Source organism: Temnothorax curvispinosus, unplaced genomic scaffold (assembly GCF_003070985.1).
Source record: "Temnothorax curvispinosus isolate PA1 unplaced genomic scaffold, ASM307098v1 QBEX01015524.1, whole genome shotgun sequence".
Lineage (NCBI taxonomy): Eukaryota > Metazoa > Arthropoda > Insecta > Hymenoptera > Formicidae > Temnothorax > Temnothorax curvispinosus.
Genome location: NW_020225304.1, coordinates 282,534 through 298,603, shown reverse-complemented (window position 1 = coordinate 298,603; position 16,070 = coordinate 282,534). Strand labels below are relative to the sequence as shown.

The following is a 16,070-nucleotide window of genomic DNA, read 5'->3' as shown; positions in this document are numbered from 1 at the left end:
ACCAATCGAATGAAAACGGAGAAAAGCGCTATATAACCCAAAGGCAGGGTTGAAGGCGCTTTGCTCCTTCCCAAAGGAGCAGAAACCAAAAAAAAAAAATGAAAACGGAGTAAGATTGAGGTTATTGAATTGGTCGATTTTCCAAATCGCAATCTTCAATAAGTTTGATAATAAATAATAATTTGTAATCTCTGATCTATGTCCTATTCAACCGTGTCATAGAGCTCTTTAAAAAAATTTACACATAAATTTGATTACAATAATTTAACTTGTCATGTGACGAAAGATAGAATAGAAATAGATAAAAAAGAAAAGAAAAACTCCATCCTGAAGCTAGAATCAGTTCGGAAGAAAAGAAGTGATCGTCTACAAGACGATCACTAAAGATTTAAGATTAATAAATTAATCGTAAGTCGAAGTATCAGAGAAGTGAATTCGAGAAATTGAAGTGATTTTAATATATTTTCTACGACATGGCGAACACTGGTCTACTAGTTTTAACGAGTCCTAGAAAGATAAAAGGAATGTTGTTTCTAATCCAGAAGCATGTTCTGAAGACGTTGTACATTCAATACTTTCCGGAAAAGAATATCTTTGCAGGAAATTACAATTCTGCGACGTTACAGAGGAAAGGGTCTGAATTTTCTAAGAAGATTGCCGACATATATATGTATACTTCTCCAATTGCCTCCAGTCTCGACGTTCGTGTCTTGCTCACCAACCTGAAATATCCTGACAGATCTGTTATAAACACGAAAAAACCGGTGGAAGTGGTGATCTTTGATCAGAAGTGCAGTGAAAAGGAGGCGGACACGTTCATACAGGATCGTTTAGCAAACAGATCGCAGAACTACCGCTTTGTTGATTACACATATCTGAACCATCTTCTGTATCATGATAATACGTGTACAGAACATGATGTTCAGAATGTAAAAACTTACAAGAATGTAGTGCTGGGTGGCACATTCGATCGGTTGCACAATGGACACAAGATCTTATTAAGCGAGGCTGTCTTGCGTTGTACAGAAAAACTTACTGTTGGCGTGACGGATACTAACTTGATTACTGGTAAATTCTTATAACTTATTCAATTTAAGTCGATTTACTTTATACTATATAATAAGGCATTTGAGATTTACTTTATAGTATGTAATAAGGCATTTGAATAGTTTACAGATAAGAACTGTTAGATGACTTATTAGTATCATTATGTACACACAATGGTACAGTTATAAATTAAACAAATTATTTTCAGGTAAAATATTATGGGAGCTTATACAACCGTGTGCGCAAAGAATAAAGGAAGTTAAAGAGTTTTTGCAAGATGTAGATTCATCGATAACATATAATGTTGTGCCTATTAATGACATGTATGGACCTACTAAGGAAGATTCAACATTGGAGATGATAGTAGTGAGTCAAGAAACGAAACGTGGAGGTGATAAAGTCAATGAATTACGTGCGCAAAAAAATTTAAGCAACTTGGACATTTATACGGTAGAATTAGCAATTGATGAATCCCATAACAAATTTGAAGAGGCCAAAATTAGCTCTAGTAATCATAGAATACGATTACTTGGCACGAGGCTTCGAGCTCCTGTAGGTTTCCTACTGAGTATATACGATACACTGTAAAAAATTATAAAATAATTGTCATATGAGATTTTCTGTATATAATTCTATATAAATTACATTTTATATAAATTAATCTATTTCTTTTATTAGAGAGAAGGGAGGAGTTTACAACCTTATATTATTGGTTTAACGGGTGGTATTGCAAGTGGAAAATCCTCAGTTGCTGAAAAAATGCAACAACTCGGCGCTGGTCTTGTAAATTGTGATAAGTTAGCTCACGACTTATATTTACCTGGAACAGACTGCTTTCGTAAAATAGTTGAACATTTTGGCTCTTCTATTCTCAACTCAGATGGATTTATAAATAGAAAGCTGCTTGGTGACATAGTGTTTAATAATAAGGTATTTAATTTAGTCTCATATGCTACAGTATATATTATTGCATGTAATTTTATAGAGATATATATTTTATGTAGGAACAATTGGAAAAATTGAATACATTAATTTGGCCTTTAATTTTGGAAAAAGCTAAAGAAGAAATAAATAATCTTTATCACAAGGGTCGTCATATTATTATACTGGAAGCAGCAGTTTTGATTCAGGCTAAATGGCAGAATGTATGCAGCGAAATTTGGACTTGTATCATTCCACAAGATGAGGTTAGTCCTCTCCTTGTCTTACATATAAATCATATTTTGCCTATGCAAAATACGTGGTGATAGGAATTTATTTATCTATTATTTTAAATTTCCCATTTTATGACATGTATAAAGTATTTATAATTGTTTATATAATCTAAATGTTTTTATAAACTCAGGTTAAATATATTTATAGGCTATAAAACGAGTAATGGAAAGAAATGGATTATCTGAGGAAGCAGCGAAGTTACGAATTGAAATGCAACCAAGTAACACAGAGCAAGTTAAAGAAGCCAACGTTGTCATATGTACTTCATGGAGTCACGAAGAAACCCTAATACAAGTAGAAAGAGCATGGAGAGAACTAACAACTGATTTAGACAAACTACGAATTAAAGTTTGTCCCACAAATAATATGCAATCATTCCATGATATACATAATTAAAATATTGATACAATGATGAGGAAAATATTGGTAACTGGATGTATCTTTGGCTATAAATAACTACAACAGAGATATATAGATATATTAATAACAAGAGTGCTATTTTTTATCGTTTATATAATTGTTACAAAAAAATGAACATACTATTTAGCAAATAATATGTTGTCACTTAATATCAGTTTTTCTTCTTTGTCTTCGTGCAGTTTTGTCATTAGAGCACTTAGAAACAATCGAAAGTCGGTCTTTAATTTATCACCACCGTCGTCCACGTTACACTTGACATGAGAGACATTTGAGAAACTAGATGCTTTAAACATATATAATGTATAATATTTTAAAAATTAATTTATTTACAAGATTTCTTTATTTTTAACTATTTGGAAAATAGAGAAAAATCAAGGTTTTTGTTGGGATTGGATTATTACTCTGAAATACTTACAAATAATTTTCGATGCGCTTGATGTATTATCAGGATCAAAGAAGAGTATTACACAACTATTTGGCCCTAATTTAGCTCCGCTAACGAAATAATCATAATATTCTCTCAATTTTTTCGAAGAATCCTGCATTTTTGCGCTATATACAAGTATCACGCCATGTACATCCTTACGTATAGCTGGCCAGCAATTCTTGAATCTGTTGAAACCATTTTTATAATATCTCGTCTTTCATTCATTCAAAATTCAATTTTGCGAAAGCATATATGTTATTGTTTACTTGTGATTTCCACTGCAGTCCCACAGCTCGAGATCTCTCGAGATGCGCTCATTATTCATTTCAATATCATTAATTTCAAATTCTAATATTCGAACACCTTGAGTTGGATGATAATCATATGGAATTTCCGTAGCATCTGCCAGAAAATTCGCTATTGTGGTCTTCCCACTCTAAACAAGCACGGTGTGTATATACATGTAATTCAGTTTATGCATAATTTTGGCATAATTTGACAAAAGTAAGATTTAAAACATCTTCATCCTCTTTTATATAAATATTCAATCGATGGATGCTCTTACCTCGGTTGGTCCTATCATTACCAATTTTAATGGGTGCATTGTTTGACAATGTTGAAATCACATTGGTTGCAAGTATATTAACATTCCATTCCACCTGACTACTGTACACAACAATATAGAACGCATCATTGTTTGGCGATTGTTACTATAACGACCGTGGTCCCTGTTATGTATATGCAGCATTACTGAGAAAGCAATCACAGGGATATTATATGATTCGAATTAAAATTATATCGATTACAAAATTCATTAAAATGGCAAAAAAATTTTTTAATTTATATATAGAGCAAGTTGTAGAAAGGATTATACATATATTATTTGGTTAAATGAACGTGATGGATTAATTTGTTTTATCATGAAATAGAATTTAAAATGTATATGTTGTTTGTAACATATATTATTAAAGAAACGCTGTTTCTTAACCTGCATGACACGCGCGCGCGCCTTGCAATTATAGTGTTTATTTGAACATAATCCAAATATTTTAGAGTATCATAAAATATGTATGTACAAAAATGAATATATGCTGTTTGTAGAGTTACGATATTTTATTGAATACATTAATATTTAATACATTCATTACAATACTGTCTTCTTAACAGTATTTAACACTATGTAATACAACAATGGATATGTAACCATTGTCATTTTTATCGATAAACAACACATGATTCTAATAAAAATTGTAATTGGTTATTTGCTCATTATACTATGGAAGTACACTTTGCTATTGTGACGTAAATTATTCTGAGTAAAATTTTTTTTTCTCAAATGCTAAATAAAATTATATTAACCCTTAAATGCCACACCTCTCAAGAATCTCGTAAATGACACATGGGGTCTAAAAGACCCTAGCATGGAAAATGTCTCCTTACTCATTGATTTTTTGATATTTAGTTATGAAAATTATTTTCAATGTTGTTCAAGGCTTAGAAAAAAGAATAAAATGCTTATATTGTTAAAATTTCAATTTCAACATAGTATAAAAAATTAAGTAAACTGAGTACTGCTAAGTGTACAAACGGATAGGTCAATCACTCAACTATCATCAATGGGAGCATGAGCGGAGCATGAGCTCTATTTTGGGGGGAAACATTTGAAAATATATCGATGTAGAGGATCTGGAGTCCGCTGGACCCCGGGTGGCATTTAAGGGTTAAAATATGTTTATCAAAGAAAATTTTAAACATAATAAATTATAATTCTAACACGTATTTCATTACTCGTTTCAGCAAGTTATCGTGTTTGTATGATTGATGATAGAAAAAAGTGATAAAAGAAAATGTTGAATGATTTAATATCCAACTTCTTATAACATTATTTTTTCTGTATTCTAAATCTATTAATATGTATCAAACATAATATACTTTTTAAAATAGTTACATTAAATGTATATTATGTTATATAATAATAATTTTTAATTATGTATATATAAAATATATTAAGGATTAATATATTTTAATTTTTTTTATAATTTGTTGCATAAATTGATTCTCCTAAAACTGAAAATTATATACAGAGGAAATAACATCACAAGAAATTAGATGTCATTAGATTTATGAGTTATATGGCTCAATCTGTATATTTTGACATGTGATAACAACCATGTATTAAAAATGCAAAAGAATTATGCAAAAAAATTCAAGATTGTCAACCTGGGTAAATAATACAAGTTGCTACAGCAATGTCAATTCACTAAAAACAATTGGTGATATTTTGTGAATTAAATTAAATAGAAACCATCTGTGTGTATTATATTTTGACAAGTTGATATTGAATAAGATATTATTCACTTTAACCGATTGCCATTAACTCTGGTTTATTAGTATCCTCTGGGTAAGTCAAGTTATATAATGCCAATAATGCTGCTTTAGCTGCCGCTTTCTTGGCATCTTTCTTGTTTTTAGCTGAAAAATAAAAATTGTTATTTATATATTGTTAATAACAAAAATATTTCATAATAATTCATAGAATATATACATACCTGTTCCTGAATATTCGACTCCATCAATTTCAACAGCCAGAGTGAACATTGTATTTGGTGGATTACCAACACGGCTGAGCTCGGCATATGTTAGTCCAGGCCTCATTTGATTCAGTAACATGACTGGATGTATATTTGTAGGATTAGGTGGAAGTTCCTTTTGAGCGGGAGTTTTAACAGCATTAGGACTCTCTTTCTTAGTCCCTTTTGTAGTTGGTAAACCAGGTCGTGGGACTGGAACTGAAGTTCCCTGATTATGCCATTCAAGAAAAAGTTTATAAAGTGCAAAACTGGCCAATGAACTCCATGGTATCTCATCTTCAGAACTCGTTGTGTCCATAGCGTTGCTATCATCAGTATTTTCTTCTTTTATTCCATCCATAGATGAATTAGCTTGCCCATCTGATTCAGCATCTATACTCGCTTTCATAGATGCTGCTGTCATTTTTTCAAGTAGTAAAGCTTTTAATGCATTTTCAGCTGCATTTTGACGAGCAAGTGGTTTAGATAATCCTTGCCCAACGTAAGTTTTACCATCAAGCTATAAATGAATATTAATAAACTGTTTTAGAGAATAGATTTGACATAACGCATCATATTACATATTAAATAACATATATTGTAAGAATTATAATATAACATTTTAATTAAAATCATAAAATAATTACTTCAGCATGAACGAGATAAAGTGAGTTTGGCATGGGTCCTTGTGTCTCAGGGAATGTAAATTGGACTCCAGCTTTCATCTCATTTAATACCATGATTGCATTTTTGGGTTGTAAGGTTTTCCTTAGACGTTGGTTCATACGAAGACGCTTTAATCTTTTATTTACTTTAACTACAAAAATAGTTATGTTAGTAATCCATACATAATCCAATATGAATAATTAGAATTTATTTTATATATCAGTGGAGAAATTCACATTGATTACAGGAGAATCTATCCTCAATAATATAATTGATAAATTCAGTGCTCCTGAGAATCTTCAAATTTGCGCAGTGAAATGTCATCATAAAAAGGAAAGGACTTAATCTTATATTATTATACAAACAATTATATTGCTATAATTCTATTTTTTAAATTACAAATTCTTTAATTTATTTATGCTTATATTTATGCTTCACAGGATCTTTCTAATGCTATATAATTCTGTAATTGAAGCTCTATGTGTGTAATAATGTCAAAAAAGATGATCAAAATCTACAACTAAAACTGGCTGTTAATTACTTATATTAAAACATTAGAATTATATATCTTCGTTATACACTTTTATATTATACAGATTGTTCTAAATATTCAAATTATAATTCTAAAGAGATTACAGAGATGTACAAAATTATACATTTCTATAATCTCTCTATTTAATTTAAAAATACTTACATCCAGGTACCTTTCTTCGCCACCTTGGTTGGACATCTTGCAAGTCCAAATCTATGTTGTCAAGTTGTTTCAAACTGTCATCCGTAACATCAGAATTATTATTAGTAGAGCTTGGAGAAGAAGATAGCACAGAAGGCTGAGAAGTCACAGGTGTAGTTTGTGCAACACTAGCTGGCTGTGCGATTGCTGTACTCTGCTTTAAGATCGGCTTCAATCGCTGTGGCAATGGACTTGGTGCCTGTTGCTGCTGCGACTGTTGCAGTAGTTGTTGCATGGCCTGTTGGTTCATTGGTTGCTGTTGCTGTTGCTGCTGCGGTTGTAATTTCTGCTGCTGCTGCTGCTGCTGTTGCTGCTGTTGTAATGGTAACTTTTGCTGCTGTCCTTGTTGCTGCTGCTGTGATTGTTGTTGGGGCTTTTGAAGTAGTTTCGTAGATACCATTGGTGGTACTAGAATTGGCCGTGTTGATGCAGCCGGGATTTGCGGTGGCTGTTGTTGCGGTTGCTGTTGCTGCTGTGATTTGAATCCTTGTGAGTTTTGCATGTTGTCTTGTTTATAATTGCTTGGTGGAATGGACGTAGATTGCGATGCTTGGTAACTTCCTTGTGTATTATACTGTAAAACATAGGGTGGGTCGCCGCTACACAAGGAACCTCTACGGTTGTGCTACCCCACCAAGGTCTAGTATCGTATGTTAGAATAATTAAACGCTACCCCTATAGCTCATACCAACCATGTTACCTTTACTGTGGCCAACGTCTCTTTACTCATGACTGAGCTAAGTTTAAATGAAATTAAAAATATGCTATTAATAAACAATATTTTTTTACATAACTGATGTTTATAGAAAAGAAAATTAAAGAGTATGTTTTTATTGTTAAATTGGAATATATATTAAAAAGTATAAAAAGAGATCAGTAAAATATTAAATTCTAATATTAATATGTCATAAAATCATGTTGTGGATTTTGATGTGAATATTGTAAATTAAAGGATCTATGTGATCACTTATTTAAATAAACAAAACTAAGAATCAAGTATTTGACGCCACAAGTAGAATGCTTATAATAAAGTAGCATTTCTACCGAGAGTAAAATTTGCTTAGGCACGAGTTCAGCACGAACTACCAAGAAAACGGCCTACGGTAAGGTATGCTATGTGGGTAACTGACGACCTAGTCTTTGGTCGAATGCACCTCCTCGGTATTGTTGTATAGCTACTAGTACCTGCGTTGCAGGGAAGGGGACAGTAGGGACCACTAATTAGTACATGCAAATGGAAATCTTGTCGACAGCATATGGAATTTGAATTATGTATAAAAACAAGCATGTTATTATATTCTTCAATCTCACGCGCAATCAATATTTTAAGTCAATACTCGAAAAATGCTTATTATTTGTATAATACACTAGACTCATTTAAGTACATAACCCATTTGATATGACATATTTAATTTTCTTTATTTCTTGAAAAAAGTTTAAATTTACCTTAATTATGAATTATATTATTTTAATATAGGTAGACTTATGGTTAAATAAGTTTTGTTGTAAAAATTACATCTTTTTGAAGCATGTGTAATGTATAAATATTAACAAGTACAATACCAACACAAAAAAGATAAAGGAAAAGAAAGTTTTATAATAATTAATTATCATAGAATAAATAAATCTTATCAAATGACAAACAGTGAATATTATTTAAACACATTAGTTTTTAAATTTAGTAAGAGTGATAGACGGCCAATTTTTGAGCAATCAAAGAAAGACGTTAAAAAAATAAGTTAAAACAAACTTGTTTATCGAAAATTTAAAAGTTACAAAAAATTGTTAATGTTTCAAACCATACTTGGACTTTTTCAGAACATTATAACAAAACCCACAAGAAATTACATTAAAAAATAATAATAATTACATCCTACTGATGAAAGAAAATCGAAATGGGGTTTACATTCAAAGCGTTGGAATGATTAATCGGAAAGTCAAAGTTGAACATAATGATAAGTCAAGAATTAAAAAATAACCGAGATGTTAAAAGTAAGGTAACATTTCTATTATGAGAATTCGTCAAAAATAACTGTAATAACAAATACATTTTTCGTTGGAAAGCACAGAATATAAGTCCAAAAAGTAAAAAGAATTAATGTTCAGTAGGTAATATGTGTAATGATAAAAGGAACGTACAACAAACTTACAATTGTTAGTGGTAACTGGACAGAAAAGAAAATCAGTATGAAAGCCATATAATAAAATTAAAAAATAATCAAGCAAAGAAAAGAGACTTACATATGTGATCAAAATTTAACGAAGAGAAATGATACAAAATTCTTTATCTAGCACAAGTATTCGACTAGTGCGGCTGACTGAGAGTAAAATGTTCGTTAAAATGTTGAATGAAAGTCACAAATAATCAACATGTTATTGCTTATGGCTAAAAGGTGGCAGGGCACCTTTTAGCAATAAACAATAACACATCTTGATTATTTAACGAACATTTTACTCTCAGTCAGCCGCACTGATCGAATACTTGTGCTAGATATAGAATTTTGTATCATTTTTCTTCATTGAATTTTGACCACATATGAAAGTCTTTTTTCTTTGCTTTATCATTTTTTAATTTTATTATATGGCTTTCACTGATTTTCCTTTCTGTCTAGTTACCATGCACTAAGTTTGGTCATAAGTTCCTTTTATCACCACAACATATAACCTACCAAATATTAGTTTTTTTTTTACTTTTTGAACTTACTTTCTAACGAAGAATGTGTTTACAACTATAGTTACTTTTGACGGATTCTCATAATAAAAGTGTTACCTTACTTTTGACATCTTATTTTTTAATTCTTGATGTAAACTCCATTTCGGTTTTCTTTCGTCAGTAGAATGTAATTATTATATTTTAATATGATTTCTTGTGGTTTTTGTTATAATATTCTGAAGATGCCTGGTTTAAAAGGTTAACAGTTTTTGATAACTTTTCAATTTTCCATAAACAAGTTCGTTTTAATTTATTTTTTAACGTCCTTGATATTTGATTACTTAAAATTGGCCGTCTGTCACTCTTATTAGCTGTTGCTTTCATCGAGCGTAATATAATTTCTTTTATTTTTAAATTTAGCCTAAATAAATTTTATTAATATTTGTTTTCCATATTTATCTATGTAGAATTGCAATACGGAATTTTTTTGTTTTTATAGAATAAGAAGTATATATATATCTCTGATACAATTATATATCGTCTATGAATAAACAATACTGCCTATGTGACATTTTTTTTTAAATGCACTTTTTGGCTTCGATTATTTTATATCATCCATTCCATATCATCATTTTACAGGGTAAGGTCGTAAATAATCACATTTATTACAGATGAATTTCATTGTTCATTCAAGAATGTTCATTACATAGATAGTTGTTGTAAATTTCACTTTTGGCAGTTTTTTGTCTTTTCTGAAAACTTTACTAATTATCAGACGGTATTGTTTATTCATTGGCGATATATATAAATAAAAAAAAATATATTTAACAATTCATAAATAATTGCTATTCCTTAGTAGTTGCTTTTGTAATAATATATTTAACCATGTATGATAATGATATATTTACCGATTTTTATATTTTTGAAGAAAAATGGGAAAGCTTTTTTAAAAATAAAATTATAAAAGATTGAGTAATTTAACCCTTAAATATACAGGTTTCTGTGAGAAAAGTATTATTAACCATATATGCTTTTGAACGATATCCATTTCACATAAAAAAGATGCAGAAATAATTTACCGATTTGCTCAAACTTTAAAGAATATTATGTATAAGATCCATATATTGTGTTATAATGTACTATATATATTATTACATATAACATTATATTGATAATAAAATAGATATGGTATTATGCCGGTAAAATGAAGAAAATTAATCTATTGAGATTTCATGGAAAATATTTTAATCAGAAACAAATTTTTTTTAAATCAAAAACATAATTTAGTTTTAATGTTTTCTTCGTTAGTAAATACATCTATATTTAAGGGTTAATTACATATAACAACGTTCTTAAACCATTCTTTCTGTATATCTTTTACAGAATTCTTAAAGCACTTGTCTAAGCTTTTATTCCAATATATAAATGAAAATAATTTTACAATGGTAATGTCTGTGCAACTATTCCTATTTTTTTCAAAAGCAATGCCTGTGCTCACACAGTAAAATAATTTCAAATCAGAATTACTGCATTTGGCTTACATTAATTAACATTGCGCGGACACCGTAGGCCTTTTAAGGCACAGTTGATTTTTCATTTGATTCCCATGGAAATGGAAAAAAAATTGCAACAGTTCCGGCCTGTGTAAGTATAGAAATCACTTTTTGAAACCTTAAAGATGATACATGAATTTTATAGATTCTTTGTAATACAGAAACCCTTTCAAAAACCCTTCGGAGTTAGTTCCAAGGTATCCCTCAGGGTGAGTGCTCCAAAAAGATGGTGTCCACGCAGTATTAATAGACCATCTTGCCTATTTTTACTTATTATGTCAATATAAGATTGTATATCGACATAATCATATGTGAAAGTATATAGCCATAGATATTGTCAAATAGATAAAAAAAAAAGAAAAAAGAGAGAAAGAGAAGACTTACAGGCATTATGTAAGATCCTTGGCCTTGGCCTTGGCCTTGGCTTTGGCTCTGGCCTTGGTTTTGGCCTTGGGGATTGTTTGGATTTCGTCCTGCAACGCCGAATTACTTGTTAATACACGATTAATACACTACAAGCATGACAGCATAACACGTGTGAATTACGAAAATTTCATTCAGTTCTCTCGGTCGAAAGAGAGAGAGAGAAAAAAAAAAGTTTTCTGTCGGGATATCAATGTCAACTGAGCGCGCACGCAAGTCGCACGGTCAATGAACGTAATATCTCGGTGAATTGCGTCGTCGCGATTAGTAAATAGCGACGTCACGCCATGTTCTCGAGCGCTGCAACGCGAAAGCTCACGGATGACCGCCATTTCGCACTAACCGGCGCGTATTGATTTTTTTTCCCCTTCGCGAAGACTCCACTTTCGCAGTTCACTACTTATCGCGTTGATCGCGACGCGACGCGATGCGACATACGGGGCTACACAGACCGGGGTTTTCATTATATGACGAAAATCCATACCGTTGCCGTAGCTCTGGTTTTGCCTGCTTCGTGTGTACATCTCGATCGGAGCAATAAGCGCTACGCGGATCGCCGACGGTCAAAACTCCAATTCAGTTGGCGACGTGAAAAACAAAATCGGTTGGCAGAGGAAGCGGGGTACAGAGCAGTACGTTTTAACTCATGCAACCAGCTGCTCAACACTACTATTCTTACGTGTGTGGATTAATTCAGTAACACTTCATAGCATACTCGCCGCACTAGTTACCGTGTCATGTAGGAATGGGAAATGACGCCGGTCGCTTGCCGTCGCTTGGAATGTCGGAACTCGGAAGTAACGAGTCTGCCATGTTGATTCTCTGTCGCGCGGCATATACGACACGCGTTTTCAAGACCTCGCTCTCAGGTCAATTCATACTGTTGTACAAAGTTATTAAATTGTGTAAAATGCAATTGTTATTTCATTGAATTACATAATAAAATACTACAATATAGAAAAATAGTAAAATAAAAGTGACTTTCAATTTAGAGATGTGAATAGACATGTAATTTAACATAGATTTTAATTATTTAATATCACGTGCTAATTTTAATCGTTCAGAAACTATGAACGTTTTATATACAAGTCTTCGTGCTCGGTCACGATCTTAAACTGTCCTTCCTATTTCTAAATCGGTATTAGAATTGATATCATCATTTTGAATTGATCATAATTAATATTTCACAAATATAGGATTGAAAAAATTGTTCATGGATATTTTAACATGTATAATTCTATTATAATTTAGAATTTATTTTTCACATTATATAAAGAGCAAAGAGGCACGTTTAAAATTTTTGTTGCACTTTTCCATAACATTGACAAAAATTTGAGATAAGAAGCATTATTTAGAAAAAGAAATTAATAAGCATACATTTATAGGGTAAATTATAAAGATTTTTGCATTTTTATCAAGAAAAAAAAAACCCAAAAATATATAAAATATGAAATATTGATATAATATAAATTAACAGTTAACAAAATATTAATGTATTAGTATTAGCCGTTTACAAATATGATTTTTTCGCTTAATATGTTGTCTCAAACTCTTTAATTAAAATTTTGTGTATCTTATTTTCATCGTATACCTAAAACTTAAAGATATAGAGACATTATCTAAATGACACTGAATAACAGAAATGTCGTGTCCACAATTGCATTGTATATTGTACAAAATTCATATATTGATTTCAATCAAGTAAAGCATACAGTTTTCTAGATTCAGAGTAATCCCTCCATTTCTTGCATAAATTGCATATATGCATCATCCTTCGTCTTAGGTTGCGTTGTTCTGAGTGGCTGCGCTTCCGGTAACCTTTCTGTAATCCTGGAGATATTGCTGGATTTCTTCTTATCGTCTCTCTTCACGCGCAAAGACGTCGGTAAAAATCTAGTAACGTCAGCAGCCAGATTTCTGATTTGTGGTTTTGCCTCGATAGTGGTGGTACTTTTTCCATCTTTGTCCTTTCTGTTGATTAGCTGTGGCGCAGCGGAAAGAACATTGGGTGTCTTGGGTTGTGTAGTAGTTCCAGATTGCGTTTGTATCTGAGGATTTGCTATATTTGACATATTCGACATCTGCATTTGCGGCAATGGCATTCTAGGTATACTTGGAGGTCCGGGTCTCAATATTCTCGGCATTCCAGGTGGTGGACCTAAAAGTGATCATTCATATCCTTATATTATCTCATTTGTGTGTATATGTATAAAACTTAGATTTACAAGTCGAATTTCTATTAAAAGGTACAAACTTTAAAGTAAAAAAAAGTTTAAATAAATAAATGCAAGAAAGAATTTAAATATATCACCAGGTGGTAATCGGAGTCCGATACGAGGTGGGGGCGGCGGTGGCATTCTAAGGTGCAATGGCGGCGGAGGTGGTCTGTAAAGCAGAGGTGGAGGCGGTATGCCCATCGGTGGCATTGTGCTATGTTGTTGTGCGTGCTGAGCATGGGGATGAGACGAGTGTTGCCCATGACCAGAGTGATGCTCCGACGCCCCAGGCGGTTCTACCTCTTCGTCTTCTCCTTTATTATTAGATTTATTATTGCTAGACTTAGCATTGGGTTCGTTTTCCGTCTCGAGCAGCGACAATCGCGCATTCAGATCTTGAGCGCGCTCGGTCTCCCTCTTCTTGTGGACGACTTCCATCTCTCGCATAAACTGATCAATATCTTGTCCCGCCATTGCCAACATTTTCTGCTGCAATGTAGTCGGTTTGACTTTTGCCATATCTCTGTCCTTCTCTTTCTCCTTTTCTATATCTTTTTGGTTGTTCTCTGACTCTTGTTTGTCTTCCTTGTCATCGGCGAATCGTATTGTTCTCGATTTTGCTGGTGGATCTTTTACCTGTTGATTTTATAAATATTAAAATTATTTTCCGCTTATAGCGAGACAGAGAGAACAATTGTTAATTCACTTACATTTTCAATTGTATCTTCATCATCGCTTGATAGTTCTGGAGGTGGAAAAGGTGGTACACCAGGAGGCTCTTTATTGGGTGCCAATGTAGGCACAGATGGAGAAGCTGCATATGCACTGGTCTTTTTTAATATACTTGGTGGTACAGGAATATTCATTATAGTGTGGTGTTGCGATATGTAATGAGGATGAGGTGGATATATATGCGCAGGTGGTTGTGGCATATCTGGTAAGGGAATCTGTGATGTTAAGGAACCTGTGGAGAAATTTACTACTTGTACTAAAAATACACTGTAAAATTGTACTATAACAAACCATATATTAGTTGCATGATTTTTCGGAATAATATCTAACTATATCTACCTGGGTACATCCTGGATATGTCATTAGCAGCCGATGGCAATGGTATTTCGTCAACTTGCACTTGCTGCGCATGCCGCACAGCTTCAAAATAGGAAACCAAGTCTATCCTTCTGCGTTCATATTGTATCAACTGATCCTTCAGCTCTGCCCATTTTTCTTGATCGTCCTTTGCCTAGAAGACAAAAAAGATAATACGCTGATTATATCATGGTACAATCCAAATTTCAATTTCTTCATAAGCTTACCAATACTTTATTGAAGAAAATTTACTATTACAGTATTTATATACTTACATACATTTTTAAGACGCGGTCTAAAGTTTCCTTAAGTTTCTTTCGTTTGTCTTTTAATACTTTCTCATTCAAGGGAGGTGGTTGCATTACGTTATACTCTAAAAATAAAAGAATAAATATATAGAAATATATCACATTCATATATACATGCTATATTCTAAAAAATTGAATAATCTCTAACCCATTTGATCAATCTTCTCCATCTCTTCGATAATCTGCGCTGGATCTTTGCCTTTCAAAACAGCCGCTCTTACTAATTGCCGTTGTTTTTTATTCTTTTTTAATTCCTTCTTACGCGCTTCCTTTCCTAAAATTTAAGAAAAAATATTAGATACAGCCTCTCATTTGAAGATTGTGCTTTCTTAAAGATATTCTTTGGTTAGACGCTTGGTTATGTTCTCGGTTACTAACGTGCTTGATCAGTGGGATTCATGTATTTCCCACTTTTCGTGGTGTTGATCGAACGACGCCCCATTTTTCACAGAATTTTTTCTATTTTTCGTAACAGTCGGACCGACACTGCGGCTCAATTAATTTCCGCAAAATCTCGACCTTATTTGACTCCGAAGAGGAGCGCCCAGTGCTCTAAACTAATGGTAGTCTTGAGTCTTGATTAGAAAACTATAACTTTAATCCTACGGATAAATTGCAGGCAATTAGTGCAATTACGGAATGCATCGCTACGAGTTGCTGCACCAAGAGCACACGGCAGCGGAAAGTCTTTTATTTAATTTTATAATAAAATATTCGAATTTCTGACAAAATCAGTCTCGAACGTTTTTT

General features: G+C 32.3%; 4 protein-coding genes across 5 annotated transcripts; 1 reads left to right on the top strand and 3 right to left on the bottom strand.

The window, feature by feature from the left end:
- Nucleotides 1–104: 104 nt before the first annotated feature.
- Nucleotides 105–2,831, top strand: LOC112465805 (bifunctional coenzyme A synthase). The gene is made up of 5 exons (XM_025033547.1): nt 105–1,068; nt 1,256–1,599; nt 1,726–1,977; nt 2,052–2,234; nt 2,410–2,831. Exons 1-5 carry the CDS (start codon nt 474–476, stop codon nt 2,656–2,658), a joined length of 1,623 nt encoding a protein of 540 aa, XP_024889315.1. The 5' UTR covers nt 105–473; the 3' UTR covers nt 2,659–2,831.
- Nucleotides 2,735–3,766, bottom strand: LOC112465806 (intraflagellar transport protein 22 homolog). Its single transcript, XM_025033549.1, has 4 exons — nt 3,675–3,766; nt 3,376–3,545; nt 3,098–3,294; nt 2,735–2,965 (listed from the first exon to the last, which is right to left on the bottom strand). Exons 1-4 carry the CDS (start codon nt 3,711–3,713, stop codon nt 2,802–2,804), a joined length of 570 nt encoding a protein of 189 aa, XP_024889317.1. The 5' UTR covers nt 3,714–3,766; the 3' UTR covers nt 2,735–2,801.
- A 1,365-nt stretch (nt 3,767–5,131) lies between these two features.
- LOC112465785 (putative uncharacterized protein DDB_G0271606) lies at nt 5,132–12,473 on the bottom strand. 2 transcript variants are annotated; one of them, XM_025033508.1, is made up of 6 exons: nt 12,192–12,473; nt 11,669–11,757; nt 7,040–7,652; nt 6,327–6,496; nt 5,659–6,199; nt 5,132–5,581 (listed from the first exon to the last, which is right to left on the bottom strand). In XM_025033508.1, exons 1-6 carry the CDS (start codon nt 12,229–12,231, stop codon nt 5,469–5,471), a joined length of 1,566 nt encoding a protein of 521 aa, XP_024889276.1. In that variant the 5' UTR covers nt 12,232–12,473; the 3' UTR covers nt 5,132–5,468. The 2 variants fall into 2 exon arrangements, with proteins under 2 accessions (XP_024889276.1, XP_024889277.1); XM_025033509.1 differs by having other exon boundaries at nt 7,040–7,550.
- A 771-nt stretch (nt 12,474–13,244) lies between these two features.
- On the bottom strand, nt 13,245–16,059 carry LOC112465784 (WW domain-binding protein 11). Its single transcript, XM_025033507.1, has 7 exons — nt 15,699–16,059; nt 15,469–15,594; nt 15,288–15,385; nt 14,995–15,166; nt 14,634–14,887; nt 14,019–14,559; nt 13,245–13,865 (listed from the first exon to the last, which is right to left on the bottom strand). The coding sequence occupies exons 1-7, from the start codon at nt 15,760–15,762 to the stop codon at nt 13,432–13,434; spliced, it is 1,689 nt and encodes a 562-aa protein (XP_024889275.1). The 5' UTR covers nt 15,763–16,059; the 3' UTR covers nt 13,245–13,431.
- Nucleotides 16,060–16,070: the final 11 nt, after the last annotated feature.

Excerpts from the sequence above, each read along its gene's own strand:
- LOC112465785 (XM_025033508.1), bottom strand. The coding sequence starts at position 12,231 with ATGTACACACGAAGCAGGCAAAACCAGAGCTACGGCAACG. Across the intron at positions 7,653-11,668 it reads AAGGATCTTACATAATGCCT|TATAATACACAAGGAAGTTA; the intron begins GTAAGTCTTCTC and ends TATGTTTTACAG. Across the intron at positions 6,200-6,326 it reads TTTATCTCGTTCATGCTGAA|CTTGATGGTAAAACTTACGT; the intron begins GTAATTATTTTA and ends ATTCATTTATAG.
- LOC112465784 (XM_025033507.1), bottom strand. The coding sequence starts at position 15,762 with ATGGGGCGTCGTTCGATCAACACCACGAAAAGTGGGAAATACATGAAT. Across the intron at positions 15,386-15,468 it reads GGAGAAGATTGATCAAATGG|AGTATAACGTAATGCAACCA; the intron begins GTTAGAGATTAT and ends TTTTATTTTTAG. Across the intron at positions 13,866-14,018 it reads CGGACTCCGATTACCACCTG|GTCCACCACCTGGAATGCCG; the intron begins GTGATATATTTA and ends GATCACTTTTAG.
- LOC112465805 (XM_025033547.1), top strand. The coding sequence starts at position 474 with ATGGCGAACACTGGTCTACTAGTTTTAACGAGTCCTAGAAAGATAAAA. Across the intron at positions 1,069-1,255 it reads GGATACTAACTTGATTACTG|GTAAAATATTATGGGAGCTT; the intron begins GTAAATTCTTAT and ends AATTATTTTCAG. Across the intron at positions 1,978-2,051 it reads ACATAGTGTTTAATAATAAG|GAACAATTGGAAAAATTGAA; the intron begins GTATTTAATTTA and ends TATTTTATGTAG.
- LOC112465806 (XM_025033549.1), bottom strand. The coding sequence starts at position 3,713 with ATGCACCCATTAAAATTGGTAATGATAGGACCAACCGAG. Across the intron at positions 3,295-3,375 it reads GACTGCAGTGGAAATCACAA|ATTCAAGAATTGCTGGCCAG; the intron begins GTAAACAATAAC and ends TGGTTTCAACAG. Across the intron at positions 2,966-3,097 it reads AAGCGCATCGAAAATTATTT|CATCTAGTTTCTCAAATGTC; the intron begins GTAAGTATTTCA and ends ATATGTTTAAAG.